At 71.6% G+C, this 20,882-nt stretch overlaps 4 protein-coding genes across 4 annotated transcripts; 2 read left to right on the top strand and 2 right to left on the bottom strand.

Moving 5' to 3' along the window:
• Positions 1–933: 933 nt before the first annotated feature.
• On the bottom strand, positions 934–3,752 carry AURANDRAFT_70824 (hypothetical protein; the record flags this gene model as incomplete). The annotated part of the gene is made up of 6 exons (XM_009035399.1): positions 934–1,700; positions 1,899–2,253; positions 2,277–2,414; positions 2,616–2,654; positions 2,675–2,985; positions 3,159–3,752. The coding sequence occupies 6 exons, from the start codon at positions 3,750–3,752 to the stop codon at positions 1,023–1,025; spliced, it is 2,115 nt and encodes a 704-aa protein (XP_009033647.1).
• Positions 3,753–4,008: 256 nt separating this feature from the next.
• On the top strand, positions 4,009–8,208 carry AURANDRAFT_70823 (hypothetical protein; the record flags this gene model as incomplete). Its single annotated transcript, XM_009035790.1, has 3 exons — positions 4,009–5,112; positions 5,313–7,046; positions 7,117–8,208. The coding sequence occupies 3 exons, from the start codon at positions 4,009–4,011 to the stop codon at positions 8,206–8,208; spliced, it is 3,930 nt and encodes a 1,309-aa protein (XP_009034038.1).
• A 956-nt stretch (positions 8,209–9,164) lies between these two features.
• Positions 9,165–9,557, bottom strand: AURANDRAFT_6922 (hypothetical protein; the record flags this gene model as incomplete). Its single annotated transcript, XM_009035307.1, has 1 exon — positions 9,165–9,557. A coding segment is annotated over one exon (393 nt), but the record flags the coding sequence as incomplete, so codon positions are not given.
• Positions 9,558–9,993: 436 nt separating this feature from the next.
• AURANDRAFT_70822 (hypothetical protein) lies at positions 9,994–18,009 on the top strand (the record flags this gene model as incomplete). Its single annotated transcript, XM_009035791.1, has 6 exons — positions 9,994–10,677; positions 11,310–12,648; positions 12,785–13,332; positions 13,653–14,296; positions 16,461–16,857; positions 17,059–18,009. The coding sequence occupies 6 exons, from the start codon at positions 10,057–10,059 to the stop codon at positions 18,007–18,009; spliced, it is 4,500 nt and encodes a 1,499-aa protein (XP_009034039.1).
• Between the last annotated feature and the right edge of the window lie 2,873 nt (positions 18,010–20,882).

The raw sequence follows: 20,882 nt of genomic DNA, 5'->3' as shown, positions 1-20,882 counted from the left end.
GCGGGTGACGACGATGTTCGCCATGTTCTGGGGTAACTCCGAAAGCGGCGTGAAAGCGTTCAACCAACCCATCGGCGCCTGGGACACGTCGGGGGTGACGACGATGCGCGATATGTTCGCCTTCGCCGACAGCTTCGACCAGGACATCAGCGCCTGGGAAACGTCGTCGGTGACGGACGTGAGCGATATGTTCTTCGACTCGGGTCTTCAGTCGTGCCCGGACTGGGCCTCTGAGTCGTGTCCGGGGGGGATGACCTCTGAGTCGTGCGCGGAGGGGCCCTGCATCTTGTGAGTGTCTCGTCCCTGAGGGGTGCCGAAGCGCCGTTCGCAGCCCGGGTTCCCATCTGCGAGGATACCAACTACGGCGCGACCGATGCGGATTTGTACGGGTGCGAGCTTTATGTCGGGCAAAATTGGTGCGGCTATTATGATGACGACGACTTCGATTCCTATGAGATGTGTTGCGCCTGCGGCGGGGGAAGCACTGCGTAAGGCGATTTCCCCACTACGTTTCGCGCAAGAGAGAGCCAGCGAGACGACGAGAACATGACGACGAGACGAGGACGACGAGATGAGGACGACGAGATGAGAACGACGAGATGAGAACGAGAAGAGGACGATGAGAACGAGAAGAGGACGATGAGAACACGACGTCGAGAGAACACGACGACGAGAGACCACGACGACGAGAGACCACGACGACGAGATGAGGACGACGAGATGAGAACGACGAGAACACGACGACGACGACCTCGCGGCTGCTCCCGCACCGCGCGCGCGCACGCCGCCATCTACCACCACGAGACGGAGGGCTGCGGCCTCTACGACGGCTGCACTCCGCACGGCACCGACGCCTGGGGCGCCACGTACCACCTCAACGCGTGAGGCGACTAAGCGACCTACGAGTCCCCCGGCGGGGGAAACGGAGGGGCTCCTCGAGACTCGTAAGCGACCTACGAGCCCGGGCCGCGGCCGCGTCCCGGGCGCGCGCGGCCGGCCGCCCCCCCCGCCGGGCGCCCGCGCTAGCCCTCGTTGACGAGCGTGGGGCACTGCGTGGCGACGAAGCCCGCGGCGACGAGCGTGAGGAACTCGGCCATCTCGACGCAGGGCGTGTTGGCGATGTGGAGGACGATGGAGCGGAAGGCGCTCTCCATGGCCTGGCCGAAGGCCGCGGACTCGGTGTCGAAGGGCGCGTTCTTGAGGAGCGTGGCCATGAGCACGCGCGCCTTGTCGACCTTGATGTAGCCGACCATGGCCTCGTTCTCCTTGGCCGCCATGCAGTCGCGGAGCTCGTTCGTCGGGAGCTTGCCGTCGAGGAGGGGCCGGCACTTGTCGATGACGTCGAGCACGTAGACGGCCGCGCGCTCGGGCAGCGCGACGAGGCGGCTCGAGAGCGTGTGGAAGCCGACGAGCTGCGCGAAGAGGAGCATCCAGGAGAAGACCTGGAGGCCGCCCTTGTCGCCGCCCATGGTCGGCGGCTTCTCGATGACGGCGAGGATCGTGTTCGTGAGCTCCTGGAGCTGCTTGCCGGAGCCGTCGCGCTTGTCGGCCGCGCCGAAGCGCTTCGCCATCTCGCCGAGCACGAACCGGCAGAGCGTCGCGTCGCGCGCCTTCTGGGCCGCCTTCTTGGACGGCTTGGCGTCGCCCTCGGCCGGCGGGGCGATCTTGAGGCGGTACATCTCCGCCATGAACTCGACGACCTGTGTGGAAATCAACCACTGGTTTGGGGATCCCCACCAAACTTCAGAACTCTCTATCTCGGTCAAATCGAAGTCGATTCGGCTGATTTTTGGACGAATCGATTGCTCTCATCGAGTTCTCGAAGCACAGCCAAAGAGTCCGGCGCAATCCGTTCAATCACGCTCACATTGAAGTCGGGTTGAAGATTTGATTTCCACACAGTCGACGACCTTGGAGTTGGACCACGCGGCGTTCGACCGCGGCACGGCCTTCATCGCCGCCGTCCACTCCGCGGGCGGGCGGATGGCGTCGCTCTCGATCATCTCCTTGTAGACGATGTCGTAGGCCTTGTGGAGGAAGGAGCAGTAGTGCTCCGCGTCGATGCTGTCCGTCCACTGGTCCGCGAGCTGGAAGATGCTGTAGAGGAACTTCTCCTCGTTGACGAGGCCGTCGCCGCCGGAGTCGAGCTCGAAGTCCTGCTCCATGAGGTCCCGCCCCTCCTCCTCGCTGATGGGGTGGTCCAGGCCCATGACCTCGAAGAGGCCCAGGAGCCGCTTGTGGAACGCCGCGTACCTGCGGCGCGCCGCTCGCGGGACGCCGCGCGCGAACAACCCCCCCGAAGGGCGCCGGCGCCGCGCTCGGGCTTGTTCAGCGCGCCGTCGCGGTCCTTGTCGTCGTAGCGCGCCGACGCCTTCCACCACTTCTGGAGCGCGCTCTCGACGGGCGGCGCGGACCTGGGCGGCACAAGAGCGATTCAACGTCGCTTCAACGTGAGCGTGCCGCGCGCGCGCGTTCCGGGAAAAAGCATCCGCGCTTCGAGACCGCTCCGAGAGATGATCGCTCGTCCCAAAATCAGCCGAAACGAGTGGAAAATGGCCGAGATCGGAGCCTTTGAAGTTGGGCATGTCGCTCTCTTTTGCTGCCCCGGCGCGGACCGGATGTTCATGCGCTTCTCGAGGTTCTCCGGCGTGTACCTGTCGGCACGCGCATCCACGGGAGCGTCGTCGCGCGGGCGTGGCGTGGAGACGCGTCGACGGGCGCGCGCGACGCGTCCGGACGCGCGCCGGCGCGGCCGAGCTCGGGAGGGCGCGCGCTCGGGCGGCGCGCGCGCTTCCGCGCGGCCGCGCGCATCTCGAGGCTCCCGTCGTTCTTCGCGAGCTTCTGCTCGTTCAGGGGCAGCTCGTTGAAGCGCGCCATGGCCTCCTCGGCCTGCATGCGCAGCGCCTCGGCGTGCTTCTGGCGCCGCGCGCGCTCCTCGTCCGCGTCGACGAAGTTCGCGTCGAACTTGTTCGCGGCGCCCGTCGCCTGGGGACGTCCCAGCGTCGACGCGGCTTTCGCGCGCGCGACGCGACGCCTTCGGAGCTCCGCGGAGCGCTCGACGAGCGAAAGCGACCCGTCCGAACATCGGCCCCGTCGACCGCGCTCGAGCGTCGTCGCGTCGGCATCGCCCTCGACGAGCGAACGCGACCCGTCCGAACATCGGCCGCCGCGACGCGACCGCGCTCGAGCGTCGTCGCGTCGGGATCGCCCGCGCGGTATTTCGCCTGGAAGACCTGGTTGTTGTCGACGAGGCTCCGGAGCCGCTGCTCGACGACCGTGGGCTGGCGCTTGCGCTTGGGCATGGAGTCGAAGACGCAGGACGCCTTGCGCTCGCGCCGCGGCGGCGGCGCGTCGCCCGGCGGCGCGCCCGGCGCCGGCGGCGCGGCGGCCGCCGCGCGCTCGCCGCCGCCCATGGACGGCCGGGACGCGCCGCCGGGCGCGGGCCGCGCGCCCTTGGCCATGGACACGCGCCGCATGACCTCGCGGCCGTCCTTCTTGGCGCCCGGCGGCGCCGCGGGCTTCGCCGGCGCGGCGGCGGCCGTCGCGGCCTCGGGGTTCGCGGCGATGGCGTTGAGCTGGCAGTAGCGGACGACGGCGGGCTTGGGGATGAGGCCCTCCTTGTTGCTGAGGATGGCGAACATGCGCTCGTTGACCGTCACGCCGTGGGAGCTCGCGAGCTCGCCGCACTGCTCCTTCGTCAGCAGGTTGGGCACGTTCTGGAGCGTCTTCTCAACGGAGCCGGCGGCGCCCATGGCGCGCGTCCCGGCGCGGCCGCGGCAGGCCGCGCGGCGCGAAAAGACGGCGGAGCCCGCGCGCCGGAAGCCGGGAACCGCCGCGGGTCGACGCCGGACGGCGGCGGAGCTTGCGCAGAGCAGCGCGCTTTGCGAGAGCACGAGCGTTTTTCTTGAAGATACGCCTCCATAACGGGTGCAGCGTATCGGCAACCGTGCACCTTTGCGCGCTTTGCAAGTAACGCAATCGATCGGCCCGCGCGCCGGCCGCGGCACCATGCACACGCGGCGCGCGACGCCCGACGATGGGCCGGCGATCTCGGCGCTGATCACGAACTGCGGCGGCACGCCCAAGTACCGCAAGCGCTTCGGGACCTTCAACGTGGCGAACCTGCTCGAGAGCGGCTACCTGGCCTTGGTCGTCGGCGACCGCGACCTCGCGTCGTCCGAGGGCCACCAGATGCTCGGGTTCCTCGTCTTCAGCGACGGCCCGCGCGGCGCGCCCCACGCCGCCGAGCCCTGGCTCGCCGCGCTGTCCGCGGCGCGCTTCGCGCCCGGCAAGGGCCCGACGATCGGCGACGCGGTCTGGCTCGAGTTCTGCGTCGCCGAGTCCGGGTCCGCGGGGCGGGCCGTCGTCGAGGCGGCGACGACGGCGGCGCTCCACGCGCTCCCGGCCGTCGACCACGTCGTCCTCGCGCTCGGGGGCAAGGAGGACGTGCCCGCGGAGTGCGCGGGCCTCTTCGGGCGCCTGGAGCCCGTGCCCCGGGGCGACGGCGAGCCGGACCCGGCGCTGGAGAGCCTCTACAAGTCGACGCTGGCCTACTGCGGCCGCGAGGCCCTCGTGCCGACGCTGTTGATTCGCGCGGCGTGCGTCGAGGACAGCGACGACCTGCTGCCCATCTTCGAGCAGCAGTCGGAGGTGCTGTCGGCGAACTTTGGGGACTTTTTTCTCGCGGAGATGATCGAGGCCCAGGACGACATGAACCGCGCCGTCGTCGCGACCGTGGACGGCCGCGCCGTCGGGCTGCTCGCCGCGTCGACGGACATCGACGTCGCGATGCTCCAGAAGTGCTTCCAGCTCGAGCCCTACGGGAACCTCGTGGCGACTGCGGGGCCCGAGGCGCCGGCGGCCGAGGCGCCGCCGCCGGACGATGACGGTGGCGTCGCCGACGCCGCGGCCGCGCCCGCGGCCGCGCCCGCGCCGGCGGCGCCCGCGGCGTCGGCGCTCGCCGAGGCGCCCGCGGTCGGCGCGGCCGCGGCGCCCGGCGCGTCCAACGTGCTCGCCATCACGTTGTTCTGCCTCGACGAGGCCCACGAGTGCCGCGCGCGCGACTTCTTCCCCTCGGTCTTCGCGCTCTTCCCGGGCCGCGACTACTGCGTCGTCACCGCCAGGGCAGCACAAGAGAGCGAAATTCCCAGCTTGAAAGGCTCCGATCTCGGCCGTTTTCCACTCGTTTCGGCTGATTTTTGGACGAGCGATCATCTTTCGGAACGGCCTCGACACGTGGATGCTTTTTCCGGAACGCGCGCGCGCGGAACACTCACGTTGAAGCGACGTTGAATCTCTCTTGTCCTGCCCAGGTCACCGCGCCGCCGACGATGAAGGCGTCCGCGCCCTTCCTCAAGGACTTTGTCGCCGTGCCGAGCCGCCTCGGGTCCACGTTCTCCCACACGCTCTTCCTGCTCCACCGCGCGTCGCTCGTCGCCGCGGAGCAGCTCCGCGTGCGGCGCTTCGACCCCGCGGTCCACGCCGCGCCCGCGGCGGCGTTGTTGGCGTCGCGCGGCGACGACGCGGTGACCGCGGACGGCGAACCGGCGCCGACGCCGGACCAGATCGTCGCGGGTTTGGGCGCCGACTTTTCCGTGCCCCTGGAGGAGGGGCCGAACGCGGCCGCGTTCGTCGCCGTCGTCGGCGGCGCCGTCGTCGCCGTCGTCTCCGTGTCCCGGAAAGCCGCGTCGACGAACGTGCTCAACTGGCTCAAGGCGAACTACCACATCGAGGACTTCGTGCCCTTCGAGCGCCACCGCGCGCGGGCCCAGGCGTCCCTGGGGCTGCTCGTCGTGAACCCCATCTTCGCGGCGCACGCGCGCTTCGTATTGAAGGAGGTCATGCGGCTCTACGACAAGACGGTGCTCTACCACGAGTCGGCGCTCGGCGACCGCATGCCGCCCCTCGTGCTCAAGGAGCTCGTGCCCGTGCGCGCGCGGTGGCGGCCGACGCCCGAGCCGGGCGGCGCCTTACTGCTCGAGCACCGGCCCAAGGGCGACGACGAGCCGCCGCCGGCGGCGGCCGCGGCCGGCGACGACGACACGGCGACGGTGGGCAGCGCGTCCGCGGCCCGGGACGGCCCGCCGCCGCGCGCGCGCGGCGAGCTGCTCCACTACTTCACGCGGCGCTTGGCGTCGGACCGCAAGGCCGAGGTCCACGCGCGCGTCGTCGTCGTGGGCCTGAGCTGCTGCGCCGTGGGGCTGCTCCAGGAGCTGCTCTTTGAGCCGGGCCTCCACCTGAGCCACGTGACGTTGGTGAGCCCGAATGGCGTGCCGGACCCGGAGCACAGCGGCGCGAGCCGCTACGAAGCCTTCGACGAGGACTTCCCCGCGCGGTTCCAGTTCGAGGCGCTGGGCCTGGGCCAGCGGCTGCGCGTCGTCCACGCGCGCGTCGTCGATTTAGATCGGGCGAACAAGGCCGTGGTGCTGCCCGACGGCGCCATCGTGCTCTACGACGTCCTCGTGCTCACGAACGGGCTCCAGGAGTCGTCGGCGAAGCGCTTGGCGCGGAGCGCGGGGCCGGACTTCGCGGGGGGCCTGGCGCTCCTCGGCGACGACGGCGTCCACGGCGACGAGTTCGGCGACGGCGAGGTCATGCGCGTGGACTTGGGCGAGGCCGGGCCGGGGCCCGCGGCCGCGCCGCGCGCCGACGCGCCGACGTCGACGGCGGGCGCGCTCGGCGGCGTCGAGGGCGGCCGCGGCGGCGGCCGGCCGCCGCCGTCCCTCGAGGGCTTCGTGAGCCTGAGCCAGGACGACATGCTCGGGGCGCTCAAGGTCGAGCTCGCGCGGGGCCGACACCTCAGGGGCGTCGCCGTCTTCGGCGTCGGCGTCGGCGCGCTCGCGGCCGTCCGGGGCCTGCTGGACGCGGGCGTCGACGGCGAGCAGATCCAATTGGTCGTGCCCGCGGACGCCCTCGAGAGCCTCGGCGACGCCGTCGTGGACCGGGTGGCGGCCGCGCAGCTCACGGAGGTTGGCGTCCGCGTGCTCTACGACCTCGAGCTCCGGCGCCTCGTCCACGACGCGGAGACGGGCGAGCTCGAGCGGGCCGTCTTCGCGCCGCCGCCGCCCCCGGCCCGCCGCCGGCGCGCCGCCGGCGCCGCCCTGGCACGACGCGCAGCGCCGCGCGCAGCAGGACATGACCGTCGACGTCGAGTGCGGCATTTTGCTCGGCGCGGACGCGGACGACATCACTTCCGATTTATTCCTCGCCGTCAACGAGGCGGGGCTCGTCTACGACGGGCGCCTGGTGGTGGACGCCCAGTTCCGCACGACGGACAAGTCCATCTACGCGGGCGGCCGCCACACGAAGTTTTCGAACGTGCACCGCCGCGCGATCGCCGCGCGCGGCGGCGGGCCCACGGCGCTCTACCACGAGCGCTACAACTCGCTGGAGCTCGGCGCCCACCTGGCGCGCTGCGTGCTCGACCGGCTCGACCCGCGCGTCGACCCCGTCGAGGCGCCGCCGGACGCGCTGCCCGATTTCGGGAAGCCGCGGACGCGGTCCGCGAAGCTCCCGGGGGGGCTCTTCTACTGCCGGTCGTCGCTCCCCGTGGTCCCGCCGGACTGCAAGTGCCTGCCGACGGGCATGCTCGGCAACGACCGGGCCAACGCGCTGCTGGACGAGGCCGCGGCCGCGGACGACCCGGAGGCGGCGCTCGACGGCGCCGTGGGCGTGCGGTCGTTGCGGGACCTCGCGGCGGCGCGCGACAAGTACAGCGTGCTCAAGATCGACAAAAACGGCGTGTTGGCGGAGATTGTGTACCTCGGCCGCGAGCCCGTGGAGCCGCGGAATTTGGCCGCGCTCGTCGGCAACCAGGAGGCGTACCTCAACTCCGCGTGGCTCTCCTACGAGCGGGGCATCGTCGACGACTGGATCGCCTTCTTCCGCTCCGACTGGTGCTCCGCGCTCAAGCACGACCGCTTCGCGGACCTGCAGCGGACGTTGGCGGACATGATCGACCGCGACGAGGGCGCGCGCGACGTCGTGTCCATGCTCCTCGCGGGGCTCGACGCGGGCAAGGACGACGAGACCCTGCGCCAGCTCCGCGCCAAGGCCGTCGGCGTCGGCGGCTCGAACCTGCCCAAGGAGACGCGCCAGCTCCTCGAGACCGCGGTTCTTGGCTACCTCCGCAAGAACCGGACGCTGTTGCCGCGCTTCCTCCTCCCGGAGAAGCCCCACGGCAAGGCCTCCGTCGTGGCGCCCCCGTGAGCGAGCACGCACCCGACCCGCCTCCCCTCCCCCCCGATAAAAACGACGTTACGCGGCGTAGTTCTTCTTCCGGAAGCACGAGTGGCACGCGCCCTCGAAGCTGAGGCACGTCGCGCCGCAGGCGCAGGTCCAGCCCGGGCCGAGGTGCGCCTCGACCTGCCGGCCGTCGCCCCGCCAGCCCGAGTCCGCCGCGCCCGGGTCGCCGCCGCCGCGGCTCTCGCCGCACTCCCAGCACCGCGTCTCCCAGTCGAGCGCCGCGGACCCGCAGCGCGCGCACCGCCAGACGCCCAGGGCCTCGGCGGCCGCGGCGCCGTCCTCGCCGGCGCGCTCGTGGCCCGGCGCATCTGGCAGAGGCCGGAACGACGCCGCCGCGGGCGCGACGAGGAGCGTCGCGCCGCCGCGGACGGCGCCGTCGAGCGCCGCGGCCGGCTCGAGCGCGGCGCCGTGCGTCGTCACGAGCCGCAGCCGGCCCATGGCGCCGCGCTCGGGCCGCGTCCGCGCGTACTCGTCGGCGAAGGCGTCGACGAGGTCCTTCGCCGTCGCCTTGCGGAGCCAGGGCACGGGCAGCTTGACGCCGTAGGAGGCGTACTCCTCCGTGAGGACGTCGTGGAAGTGGATCTCCGCGCGCACGACGTCGTCGTCGTCGCGCGCGTCGTCCTCGTCGTCGCTGACGAACTCGACCTCGTACTTGAACGTGCCGGGGGTGGAGCCGCTCGGGGAGCCCATCGCATGCTTGGGGCTGCGCTTCTCGCGGTGTGCAAGTGCGGTGCAACGTTCGGACGCCGCCCGTCGGGCGCGCGCCCCCTTCCCTAACTTGGGCACACAGAGCCCCGCAAGACCGATTAAGACGCGAGCGGCCGCCGCGCGTCCTAGCGCACGGGCGTGAGCTTGCCGCCCTTCTCCTTCTCGAACATCTTCGACTTCTTGATCTTGTACTCCTTCTGGAGGAGCGCGGGCAGGTCGTAGGAGACGTCGCCCTGGATGACGATCTCCATGCCGCCGCTGTCCTTCTCCTTGACGGAGCTCGACGCGGCGAACTTCTTGCCGAAGCACTTGGCCGCGTCCTTCAGCTTGACGCCGAGCGTCTCGAGGCCCTCGACGACGGTCACGGACTTCTTCTTCGACCGCACCTCGACGGCGATGGTCACGCGCTGCTTCTCCTCGGCGACGGCCTTCTTGCGCAGGATGCCGCCGCCGCGCTTGCCGCTCTTCTTCGCGCCGCCCGGCGCGTCGTCGTCGCCCGCGGGCAGCAGGTGCGGGCAGTTGGCCTTGATCCACTCCATGGACTTCTCGTAGTCCGGGCCGAACTCGGCGTACTCCGGCGGCAGGCCGTTGACGGGGCAGTAGATCGGCGCCTTGTCCTCGCCGTCGGACTCGGGCTCGTCGTCGTCCTCCTCCTCCTCGAGGTCCTCGTCGTCGTCCGCGCGGCCGTCCTTCCCGGGCGCGACCGTCGGGTCCTCGTCGTCCGTCGCCTCGTCGTCGTCGTCGTCGTCGTCGCCGCCGGCCTCCTCGGGCGTCGGCTCGGGGCCGTATTTTTTCACCATGGCGCTCAGGAGCTGCTCCTCCTTGCCCTTGTACTTGGCCAGGAGCGCGCCCACGCCCGCGACCTTGGAGGGCTCGTACTTGCCGTAGAACGCCGTCAGCCGCTCCTCGTACATCTTCGTCAGGGCCTCGTCGTAGGACGCCATCTGGGAGTGGCGGGAGGGCCGGGAGTCGGCGCCGATGGCGATTCTAGAGAGAGCACTGCACCGTCGCGGCACCTCCGGCGCCGAGCACGCCGAGCGATGGCGGCCATTTGCTGAAAAGTTTTGCGGCTGACTGAGCGCGCGCCTCGACGCAACGCGCATCATGGGCAAGCGGAGCAAGGAGACGTCGAGCGGCGACGCGTCCACCAAAAAGAAGAAGGCCAAGGCCTCCGCGACGCCCGCGAACGCCGTCACCCTCACTCCTGCCGCGCCGCCGTCGCGCGACGGCACGGAGGGCGCCTTCAAGTCCATGGCCGTCGCGGCGCACTTCGCGCTACTGCCGCACTGCCTCGACGACGTGCGCGTGCACATCCGCCAGCTGCTCCAGGACCAGCTCATGCGCTTCTCGTCGGCGCTCGGCGGGGTGCCGCTCACGGCGACGGACGTCGCGCTCGCGCCGGGCTCGAAGCACGGCCGCGTCTACGGCGGCGACGCGCACGTCCACGTCGACGTCCGCTTCAACAGCACCGTCTTCTGCCCGAAGCCGCCGCAGGTGCTGCCCGCGCGCGTCAACGCCGTCGCGCCAGGCTTCGTCGGCCTCCTCGTGCACGGCTACTTCAACGCGTCCGTCGACAAGGCCGAGCTCGGCGGCTGGGCCTTCGACGGCGCCAAGTGGACCAACGGCGACGCGGACCTCGCCGTGGGCACGCTCGTCCGCTTCCGGCTGCAGCGGCGGGAGAACAAGGACGGCATCCTCTCCTTCGCCGGGTCGCTCGTCGGCGTCGTCCCCGAGTAGGGTGGCCTATATGACGGTTCTTTATATCGGCGAACGGACGAATGCACTGCGGACCATCGATGGCGAAGACGGAGATGGGATTGTTGTGGAGCGTCATGATGATGCGCTCCGTGAAGGACTGCGACCCATCGTTCTCGTACCACGCGACCGTGTCGTCGTCGCCGGAGGCCGACAGCGCGTCGACGTCGCCGTCGCCGTCGACGTCGATGGCGAAGACGGACCAGACCGCGTCCGCCGACGCCGTGATGACGCGCGGCGAGCAAGCGGCGCGCGCCAGCGCCGGCAGCAAGGCGAGGAGCCAAAGCTCCATCTGGGTGTCAGCCTATAGCTAAAACCATCGTGGAAAGCTGCCCGGGTCCAAGTTTGTATTCCCGCACTGATGAAGGATCGATGTCAAAGCTGAAGGGAACAATCGTGGAGCACCGGGTGGGCAGCCCAATGATGAGCCATCTCTCGTTGCTATCCGGCGCAGCCGCCTAGTGGCTCGTCAGCCTTCCCAGCGCGCGTCGCCGACGACCGGCCGCCGACGCTGGCGTCGCGCCGGTAACGCCCGCTCGCTTCGCCGAGCGCGGCGCCGCGCCATGGCGGCGGCCTGCCCGGCGTGGCTGCGCGCGGCGCAGGACGAGACGGCGTCGTCGGACGCGTTCCGCCAGCTCTGCCGCGAGCTCGTCTGGCGCGTCGAGCACCGCGGGGACGGCGGCGCGGGCTTCGGCGCGCTGTCGCCGGCGGCGCGCGACGCGCTGCTCGAGGACGTCTACGGGCAGATGGTCGTCGACGGCGGGTCCGCGGGCCAGTTCGAGGCGCTGCTGTCGGCGCAGCTCGACCTGAGCCTCTCGCGCGCGGTCACGGCCGCGCGGCTCGAGGGCGAGGAGCGCGGCGGCGGCTCCGCGAGCGTCGTCGAGCTCATCGAGGCCGAGGCGTCCGCGGGCATCCTCGCGCTCCTCGAGGGGCTGCCCCGGGAGAACGGCCTGGGCGCGCTCCAGCTGCTCCTGGGCCGGCCCCTGCCCGGGGCGCTCCGGGGGCCCCTCTGGCGCGCGCGGCTCCGCGACGAGGCCGCGGCGACGACCTTCCGCGACCTGCGGCGCCGCGGCGTCGTCGCGACGATCTCGCCCTTCGACGCGGACATCACCGCGCGCTGCGCGGAGATCCTGGGGCCCCGCGACTTCGGCGCCGACGGCCTCGCGGCCATGAAGACGGCCCTGTCCTACCTCGACGCGCGGCACCGCTCCCGCCGCACCGCCGCGCTGCCCGAGGCCGCGTACTGGCTCGCGGTGCCGCCGCTCCGCGTCTTCGGCGAGGCCGCGGACGCCGAGGCCGTCGTCGCCGCCGTGAGCGCCGCGCTCGCGCGGGGCCTCGAGCCCGCGACGGTCGAGGCGAGCCCGCGGCCCGACGGGACGCCCTTCGCCGCGGCCGGCGACGCGGCGGCGGCGTCGCCGAACGCGAAGCTCCTCGAGGGCGGCGCGGGCGCCGCGGCCCTCGCGCTCCGCCTGGGCATCGGCCTGCCCCGCGCGGCCGCGACGCCCGCCTGGTGGGTGCCCAAGGACTGGCTCGACCGCGCGGCGGCCGTGCTCCGCGGCGCGGGCGACGACGAGCTCCTCGACGCGCTCGGCGGCGGCGGCGACGTCCTCGGCCGGGCCGTCGGGGCGACGATGAAGCGCGGCCTCGTCGACGTCTGCTCCGAGGCCGCCGCGCTCTACGTCTGGGACCAGTGCGTGCTGAGCTCCTTCGACGGCGTCCTGCCCGCGGCCGCGGCCGCGCTCCTCCTCTGCGTCCGCGACGCGGTCCTCTTCCGCGTCGCGCGCCTCGAGGCCGGCGAGGACGCGGGCGACGCCGCGCGGGGCGCGCTCGAGGCCGTCGCCAGGGACGCGTCCGCCGGCGACCTCGAGGCCCAGTTCGCCGCGCACGGCCTCCGCCACGTCCTCGGCTTCCACCCGCGCGACCTCCAGGGCGCGCGACCGGGTCCAGCAAAACTTCAAACCTCTCGATCTCGGTCACATCGACGTCGTTTCGGCTGATTTTTGGACGGGTCGTTTTCTCTCGGCGAGTTCTCGAAGCACGGCCAAAGAGCTTGCGTCGATGCTTTGATTCCACCCAGGCGCGCTCGCGCCCCTCGCGCCGAGCCTGCCGAGCGTGCTCCTCGACGCGGCGCTGCCCGGCGCGCTCGACGCCGCGCCGGTCCCCGACGACGCGCCCCACTCGCTCGCGGACGGTGCGGCCTTCGTGCCGTCGAGCCCGCCGCACGTCGCCGCGGACGTCGACGGCGCGGCGCTCGCGCTCGACTGGGTCGACGTCTTCCCCGACGGCGACACGCTGCCCGCCGTCGTCGACCGCGTCCTCGCGGCGCCGAGCAACGCCAAGGGCCTCCGCGACGCCGCGGAGCTCATCGGCGCGGGCGCGGACGGCGCGATCAAGCGCGCCGTCGCCGCCGCCGTCGCCGCCGCGCTCCCGGGCCTCGCCGCGCTCTACGGGACGCTGCCGAGCAAGGTGGCCGGCCCGCTCGGCGCCGTGCTCGGCGGCTGCGTGCGGCTGCCGCTGCCCCTCGTCGACGCCGAGGACCACGACGACGTGCCCGCGCCGAAGCCGCCGCGGCCGCCGCACGACGGTGGCGCGACGGCCGACGTCCTCGGCGAGGCCGCGGCGACGGTGGAGCTCCTGCTGCCGGCGGGCGCGGAGCCGTCGGACCCGTCGCTGTCGCCGGGGTCCGCCGCGTTCCAGTCCGCGGCCATCCTCGCGATCCGCGCCCTGCCCGGCGCGCGCTGGCCCGCGGAGAACGGGGCGGGAAAAGAGTGATTCAAGTTCGCTTCAATATGAGTGTTCCGCGCGCGACCGTTTCGGAAAAAGCACCCACGCGTCGAGAACACTCCGAGAGATGATCGCTCGTCCAAAAATTAGCCGGAACGAGTGGAAAACGACCGAGCTAGGAGCCTTTGAAGTTGGGAATTTCGCACTCTTTTCCTGCCCAGGCGGAGAAGGCGACGCTGCCCCACCTCGTCTACTCCGCGTACAACGCGCTCCGCGTGAAGCACGACCTCGCCGTCGTCGCGGCCGCGCAGCACCGCGACATCGTCGCGGCCGAGGAGGCCATCGCCGCGGCGAAGCGCGCCGAGGCGCGGCGCGCCGCCGCCGAGGAGCAGCGGCGCTTGGAGGCCGAGGCCGAGGCGCAGCGCGCGCGCGACGCGCGGTCCGCGACCGAGGCCGAGGCGGAGCGCGCCGAGGGCGAGGCGCGCGCGGCGAAGCGCGAGGCCGCCGCGGCGACGGCCGCCGAGGCGCTCGGGGCCGCCTTCCTCGCCTGCGTCGCCGAGGCCAAGGCCGCGCGCGACGCCGCGGCCGCGGCGCGGGCCAAGTACGACGCCGCGGAGGCGGACCGCGACCGCGTCATCCGCGACGCCGTCGCCGCGGTGCAGCAGTCCGTCTACCGCCACACCTACGCGCCCGCGGATCTCGCGGCCCTGGACGCCAAGGCCGAGAAGGCCTACCGGAAGAAGTTCCCCAAGTTCGAGAAGGCGCTCCGGAAGAAGTGGAAGCACGACGCGGCCCTTTCCGCGCCCTACGTCGTCCCCGACGAGGCGGCGCTTGTTGTCGTGCTCGGGGGGTTGGAGGTTAAGGGGTCTTAGCGTCATCGCCGCGCGCAGCGGAGCGCGAGCCAGGCGGCGCGGCCGCCCGCGCCGGCCGCGCCGCCGGCCGCGAAGCCCGCGGCGCCGAGGCCGCCGCTGGCGCCCGCGAACGCGGCCAGCTGGGCGCCCTCGGACCCGGTGTCGCCGCGCGTCTGACCCAGGGCCGCGGCCGCGAAGGCGGCGGCGGCGGCGGCGGCGGACTTGGCCAGGCCGCGCGCGCCGACGCGGCCCGCGGCGCCGAGGCCGAGGCCCGCGGCGGCGCTCGGCACGACGCACGCGCCCAGCCACAGGATCTCCATGGGGCTCGGCTTGAGGAGGCCGCGGCGCGGCGCTCGGCCTCGGCCCGAGGAATCGGCCGAGGTCGAGCGCGAGGTGGGCAGCTCCTGCTTGGCTCTGCGAGCCGAGCCCGCGCCGGACCCGGTCCGCGGCGGTGCTCGCGGTCCTGGGAGGTTGTAGGAGGGCTCGCCGAGGACGAGGAGGCCGAAATCGGAGGGCCCGCGGTAGCGCGCGCATTCACCGGCCGAAGCCAATGCGCAACGCGCCTCGTGTGCGCCGCGGCTCGGGCTTCCGGCGGCTCGGGGCGTTGCCCACGGTCTTTAGGGCTTCCAAAAGGATTGTTTGGAGCTCGAGGACGCCGAGGACGGTGCCAACGCAGCGAGCAGGAGGAGCTCGCTGCGGATAGTGGAGTGCGGCGAGCGGCGCGGCGACTTTTTTAGTGGCCATGAATTAGTTAGCGCGGTATGATGATACTTACGTGAATTGCCGCTGAAGGCGACGATGGCCGGCCGCGACGGGCCAACATGGCGCCGCCGCGCGCGCTCTTCTTGCTCTTACCTTTCTCGGCCTTTTGGCTAAGATCAAGTGTAGTATCTGTTCTTATCAGTGTGAAAACTGGTAACCAAGGCAATGCCTTGGTAAATTTTCACATGTATTTTTACGCTCCGGGCTGGTTCGCGTTGCTTGCAACCGACCCCCATAGATGTTCGCGGTCTTGCACCACCGCCGCGCAACGTCGACCCCCATTTTCCTCTCTCAATCATCCAATCATCCAATCTCAATCCAATCCAATCATCCATCCATGCACGTCGCATCGTCGTTGGTCGTTCCGCCGCCGCCGCCGCGATCCTCTCGAATCGTCCGCGCGCACAATGCGCGTCCGCGGTCCTCCGCGCCTCTCGAATCGTTCGCGAGCGCGCGGCCGGATCGCGCGCGTCGCACCCTCGACGGAGATCGCCCGTCGTCGCGCTGGCGCCGCCGATTTTTTCCGCGCCGCGACGGTGCACCGACGCCTCCGCTGCGTCTCGGATCGCCTCGCGGAGCCGCGGACGCCGCGCAGTCCGCGCCGCAGCCGGAGCGCGCGGCGCGTCGTCGACATCGAAGGACGACCAGACGACCCGCGTCGCCGCGTCGCTGCCGAAAAAAATGGCCGCCATCCGCGGCACGGCTGGCGCGCGCACGATCGCTCGTTCGCGCCGTCGCCGCGCCGCCGCCCGAAGGACGGCGCGTCCGCCGCGGCGAACGCGCGCGTCCGCGAGCGCCGCCGCTCCGGGAGCTCCGACGACCCCGAGGCTCGTAAAAATCACGCCGCCCTAGAGCACGGCGTCTCCCGCGGTCGAAGCGGTTCCGGCCGCGCGTCGTCCGTCGCGGGACGGGCGGCGCGCGCGGACGCCCCGACGGGCGCCGCGGTCCGCGAGGGCCTCGTGTCGCTGGGCGGCAGCGCCCCGCGCGCATTTTTCGGAGGCGCACATCGCTGCCCCGGCGCACGGGACGGGCCCCTCGCAGCGCGGCGCCAGCGCGCGGTGGCATCCAATCCAGCGTCGAAGAGTGCTGCCCCAGATGCTGCCCGAGGAGCCCCGCGCGAAGGTCCGGAAGGTCGAGCGCTGGAACGCGGTCGCGGGAGGGGTTTATCGAACCTCGCGCGCGGGTTCCGCGCCCCCGCATGCGGCTGCCGAGCGCATTGTTCGGCGTCGGAAGCGTGCGTGAGCAGGAGTTGTGGCAGCATGTTGCCTGGAGAGCCCAAACCCGCATCTCGATCGATCGAGCTCCACAAAAAAGCAACAAGAAGAGCACCTTCTCAAATCCCGCCGGCGCCGCACAGCAGCGCGCGAGCCGCCACCGAGCACACGCACCAATCGAAAACAACCTCATGATGCGCAGCTCACCGCTGCTCCGGTCCATGCTCGTGCTCAACGCGCGGGCCTTCGGCTTCCTCAACGCGCCGCTCGTCGGCGCGGCGCGGCGCGGCTTCCGCGGCGGCGCGGCGGCGCCGACCCTGGGCCTCAGCCGGCGCGGCGGCGCCCTCCACGGCGCGCGGTCCGCGTCCGACTTCACGACGTCGGAGCTGAAGCGGCTGCTGGGCGAGCGCGGCATCGACTTCCGCGACTGTTTGGAGAAGCGCGAGCTCGTCGAGCGGCTCCAGGACGCGCTCCGGGGCGGCGACGGCCTGAGCGGCGGCGCCGCGAGCGCCATGGGCCAGCTCGACGCGGGCGAACGGTCCGTCGTCGAGCTCTTCCAGCGCGTCGCGCCGTCCGTGGCGTTCATCCAGACGTCCGTCGTCAAGTCCAGGGCAGCAAAAGGGTGATTCAATTTCGCTTCAACGTGAGTGTTCCGCGCGCGCGCGTTCCGGAAAAAGCATCCACGCGTCGAGAGCGCTCCGAGGGATGATCACTCGTCCCAAAATCAGCCGAAACGAGTGGAAAATGACCGAGATAGGAGCCTCCAAAGTTGGGGAATTTCGCACCCTTTTCCTGCCCAGGTCAAGTCGACGTCGCCGCTGTCGATGCGCGGCGAGGTCACGCCGAGCGGCTCCGGGTCGGGCTTCGTCTGGGACACGGAGGGCCACGTCGTCACGAACTACCACGTCATCCAGCAGGCCCAGAAGGCGACGGTGACGGGTTTGGGGACGGGCGACGCGGCGTCGATGGCCGCCTACGACGCGACGCTGGTCGGCGCGGAGCCGGAGAAGGACATCGCCGTGCTCAAGGTGCGCGCGCCGGCGTCCGTGCTCGAGCCCATCGAGGTCGGCAGTTCGAGCGAGCTGCTCGTGGGCCAGTCGGTCCTCGCGATCGGCAACCCCTTCGGCCTGGACCACACGCTGACCAAGGGCATCGTCTCCGCGGTGGGCCGCGAGGTCCAGGGCGTCGCGGGGCGGCCCATCAAGGGCTGCGTCCAGACCGACGCGGCCATCAACCCGGGCAACTCCGGCGGGCCGCTCCTGGACGCGAAGGGCCGCTTGATCGGCGTGAACACGGCCATCTACTCGCCGTCGGGCGCGTCCGCGGGCATCGGCTTCGCCATCCCCGTCGACGCCGTGCGCCGCATCGTCAACCAGCTCATCCGCTACGGCCGCATGCTCCGGCCGTCCATGGGCATCTCCGTCGCGGACGACCAGATGACGCGGGGCCTCGCGATGCGCCTCGGCGCGCCCCTCGACGGCGTCTTGGTCATGGAGGCGCCGCCGAACTCGCCGGGCGCCGACGCGGGCCTCGTCGGCTGCATGCGCAAGAACGGCCAGCTCTATTTGGGCGACCTCATCACGCGCGTCAACGGCACGCCCGTCAAGACCGTCGAGGACCTCCTCACGCTCGTCGAGGAGACGGAGATCGGCTCCTCCGTCGTCCTCACGGTCCACCGCAGCGCCGACGCGAAGAACGAGGAGACCCTCACGGTCAAGACCGTCGACCGCAGCCAGCTCGCGCGCTCCTAGGCGCGGCGCTTGCTCGCAGGAGGCGTAACTTAGGGGCTTCAGGGGACGGGGTGGACACAGGGGGTGGGGATCTTCAGGCGCCGCCCCACTTCCAGAGGTAGGTCGTGATGATGGTCTTGGTCTCCAGCGGGAGCGTGTCCTGGGAGCACTTGGTGATGATGCCGACGTGGATGTAGCGCTGCTGGAAGCGCGCGTACTCGTCGAAGCTGCCGGCCTTCTTGATGGCATCCATGAGAGCGAGCGTGGAGTCGTTGCTTCCAAACGGTTCGCGCGCGGGCGAGAAGTGAAACTCTTGATGGAAGAAGCCGACGCGATACGGCTGATGGGCCCCCGCCTGCGCGGCCGATTGGCGAGCAGCGAGAAAGGCGTCAAGATCATCACTGCTGAAATCGGCGGTGATGGGCTTGCCGTCGATGCTCACGATCTCCAGATAACCGCCGAACTTAGGATTCTTGAAGAACTTGCTCTCTATGTCACGGACGCGAAGTGGTTTCGCTTCGCCACGGTCCTTGCGATAGCACGAAAAGGGAGGAAAGGGTTCGTCACCCGTGTAGGTGAGCTCCAAGCGATCCTTGCTTTCAGACTTGGCCCCGGCTCGCAGGAGCGTGAGGACGGTGCGACGCCGCCCGGACTTGACGGCCCACCACAGTATCTTTAAATCGTTGGTAGAATATTCCGCTTCGAAGTCGGCGCCTGATTCGATGAGAGCGACGACCGCTGGAAGTAGCCGGCGCTCCACCGCGTCACGCGCTTCGTCCAGCCCGAGGAAGGTGTCTTCGAGTTCTCCATACAGCGCACGAGGTGCCGTCATGAAAACCGCCGCCATCAGCGGCGTATACCCCTCGCGGTTGGCCAGCTCTAAATCCGCGCCTGCTTCGAGGAGAGTGTGGATGACTTCGATGCTTCCGCCCCGCACCGCGGCGTGCAACGCGCGCACGCCCATAGGACCAACCGCGGCGTTCGGATCGGTCCCGTCAGCCAAGCAGCGTGTCAGCAGGTCCATGTCGCCATTACAAGCAGCCGCGCCCAAAACTCCCGCCGGGCTGTCGATGGGCTCAGACATCACGCGGTGCTTCAAGCGACGGGCCCCGACGCACGCGCGGGGGAACGGGGGGAAGTGCTGAACTCACGAGGCTCGACGGAGCCTGCAGGGCATAAGCCGAGGGCAGCCCAATATCAGAGCCTCAACGTCGCTTCAAGATCGTTGGCTTTNTGCGTTGAAACCCACGATGGTCGTGGGATCGTAGCCCACCCGGGTCGTTCTTTGCTGTCCCAGGATGGCCGACTTCATGGAGGCCCGCGACCGGCCGCTCGTGGTCAAGCCTGGGGGTCAGCGGCCCATGGTCGGCCCGCACCTGCCGTACGCCGAGGTCGACCCCTACGGGCCCGCGGCGCGGGCACTCGCGGCGGCGAAGAAGGACAAGATGCGCCCGGCGCTGCCCGCCGGCGCGGCGCAGCCCGTGGAGCCGCACCCGGTGATCAAATCGACCTGGGTCGACCTCTTCGCGCACATGATGGACGAGGCGGACCGCGACGAGTTCGTCGAGCGCTTGAAGGAGCGGCGCGTCGCGGACCGCGGCCGGGACCTCCGGGCCGCGCGCGAGCTGAGCCGCATGGCCGCGGACCAGGACCGCAAGGAGGCGGCGGAGGCCGCGGCGGCGGCCATGCGCGCCGCGGGCGGGCGCGAGGCGCTGCGGTCCCTGCGGCGCCGCGTCTACGCGCTCGACGAGGACCGCGGGGCCGACGGGTTCGTCTCCGCGTCCGCGGCCGCCGCGCAGCTCCCGCGCGACGTGCGCCCGCTCGTGGCCTTCGACGACGCCGGCGACCTCTGCCGGGGCTTCGACATCATCACCGCTGCGGAGCTCTCGGCGCAGACCAAGGCCCCGCGCGTCGTCCCCACCGTCGCGGCCGCGCCGCGCCAGCTGCCGAGCCACTGCGACCTGCGCAGGGCCTTCTACGACGCGGACCCCTACGGCAACGGCTACGCGTCGTCGGCGGTCGTCCGGCGGTCCTGGGCTGCGCTGCGCGGCGCGAACCCGCCCGATTCGCATCTGGCGGCGGGTCTGGACGCGGCGCCGGAGCTCGCGCTCCGGGACCTCGAGCGCTTGCTGCTGACGAACGCGCACCTGCCGGCGGCGCGCGCCGAGAGCCGGTCCGCGACGTCCAAACTCGTCGCCGCGGCCCGCGAGCTCCAGCGGACGCCGAAGTTCGACGACGCGGCGGACGCCGTCGACCTCGGCTCGCGGGCACCGCTCGTCTTCCGGGACCAGCTCCGGCGCTCGTCGGCCGACGAGGCGGCGCGGCGCGCGGCCGCCGAGGAGCAGGCGCCGCGGGAGGTCGCGGCCGCGCCGCAGGAGGCGGCCGCGCCGGCGGACGTCGTCCCGGGCGGCCCGAGGCCGGGGCCTCCGCGGTTCGCGGGCGACGGCCGCGTGGCCGAGGGCGGCCGGCGCCGGTCGGCCTACGTCGACCTCTCCGACGGCGGCGCCCTCCGCGAGGTGCGCTTCGGCGTCCGCTTCCCCGACGACGAGCTGCCCGCGGGCGCCGCGAGGACCCTCGCGGCCGTCGTGCGCTGCGGCGGCGCCACGGTCGAGTGCGCCGTGCCCGTGCTCGGCGGCGAGAGCGACGGCCCCGTGCGGTCGCCCATCGTGCGCCTCTCGGCCGGCGGCGCGGCGCCGCTCCGCGTCAACGTCTTCGCCGCGGGCGGCGCGCCGCTCTGCTCCGCGAACCTCGCGCCCGAGGCCCTCGCGGCCGCGGGCGTCGTCGAGCTCGCCGCGCGGCCGTCCTTCCGCGGCGCGCCCGCGGCCGAGGTCGTCTTCGAGATCCGCGAGATTAAAGGTGATCCCTAGCTATCGCCCCAATGCGCGTCGTCGTCG

This window comes from Aureococcus anophagefferens (genome assembly GCF_000186865.1).
Source record: "Aureococcus anophagefferens unplaced genomic scaffold AURANscaffold_3, whole genome shotgun sequence".
Lineage (NCBI taxonomy): Eukaryota > Pelagophyceae > Pelagomonadales > Pelagomonadaceae > Aureococcus > Aureococcus anophagefferens.
The sequence above is the reverse complement of the archived record's forward strand: the minus strand, read 5'-3'. Positions and strand labels throughout refer to the sequence as shown.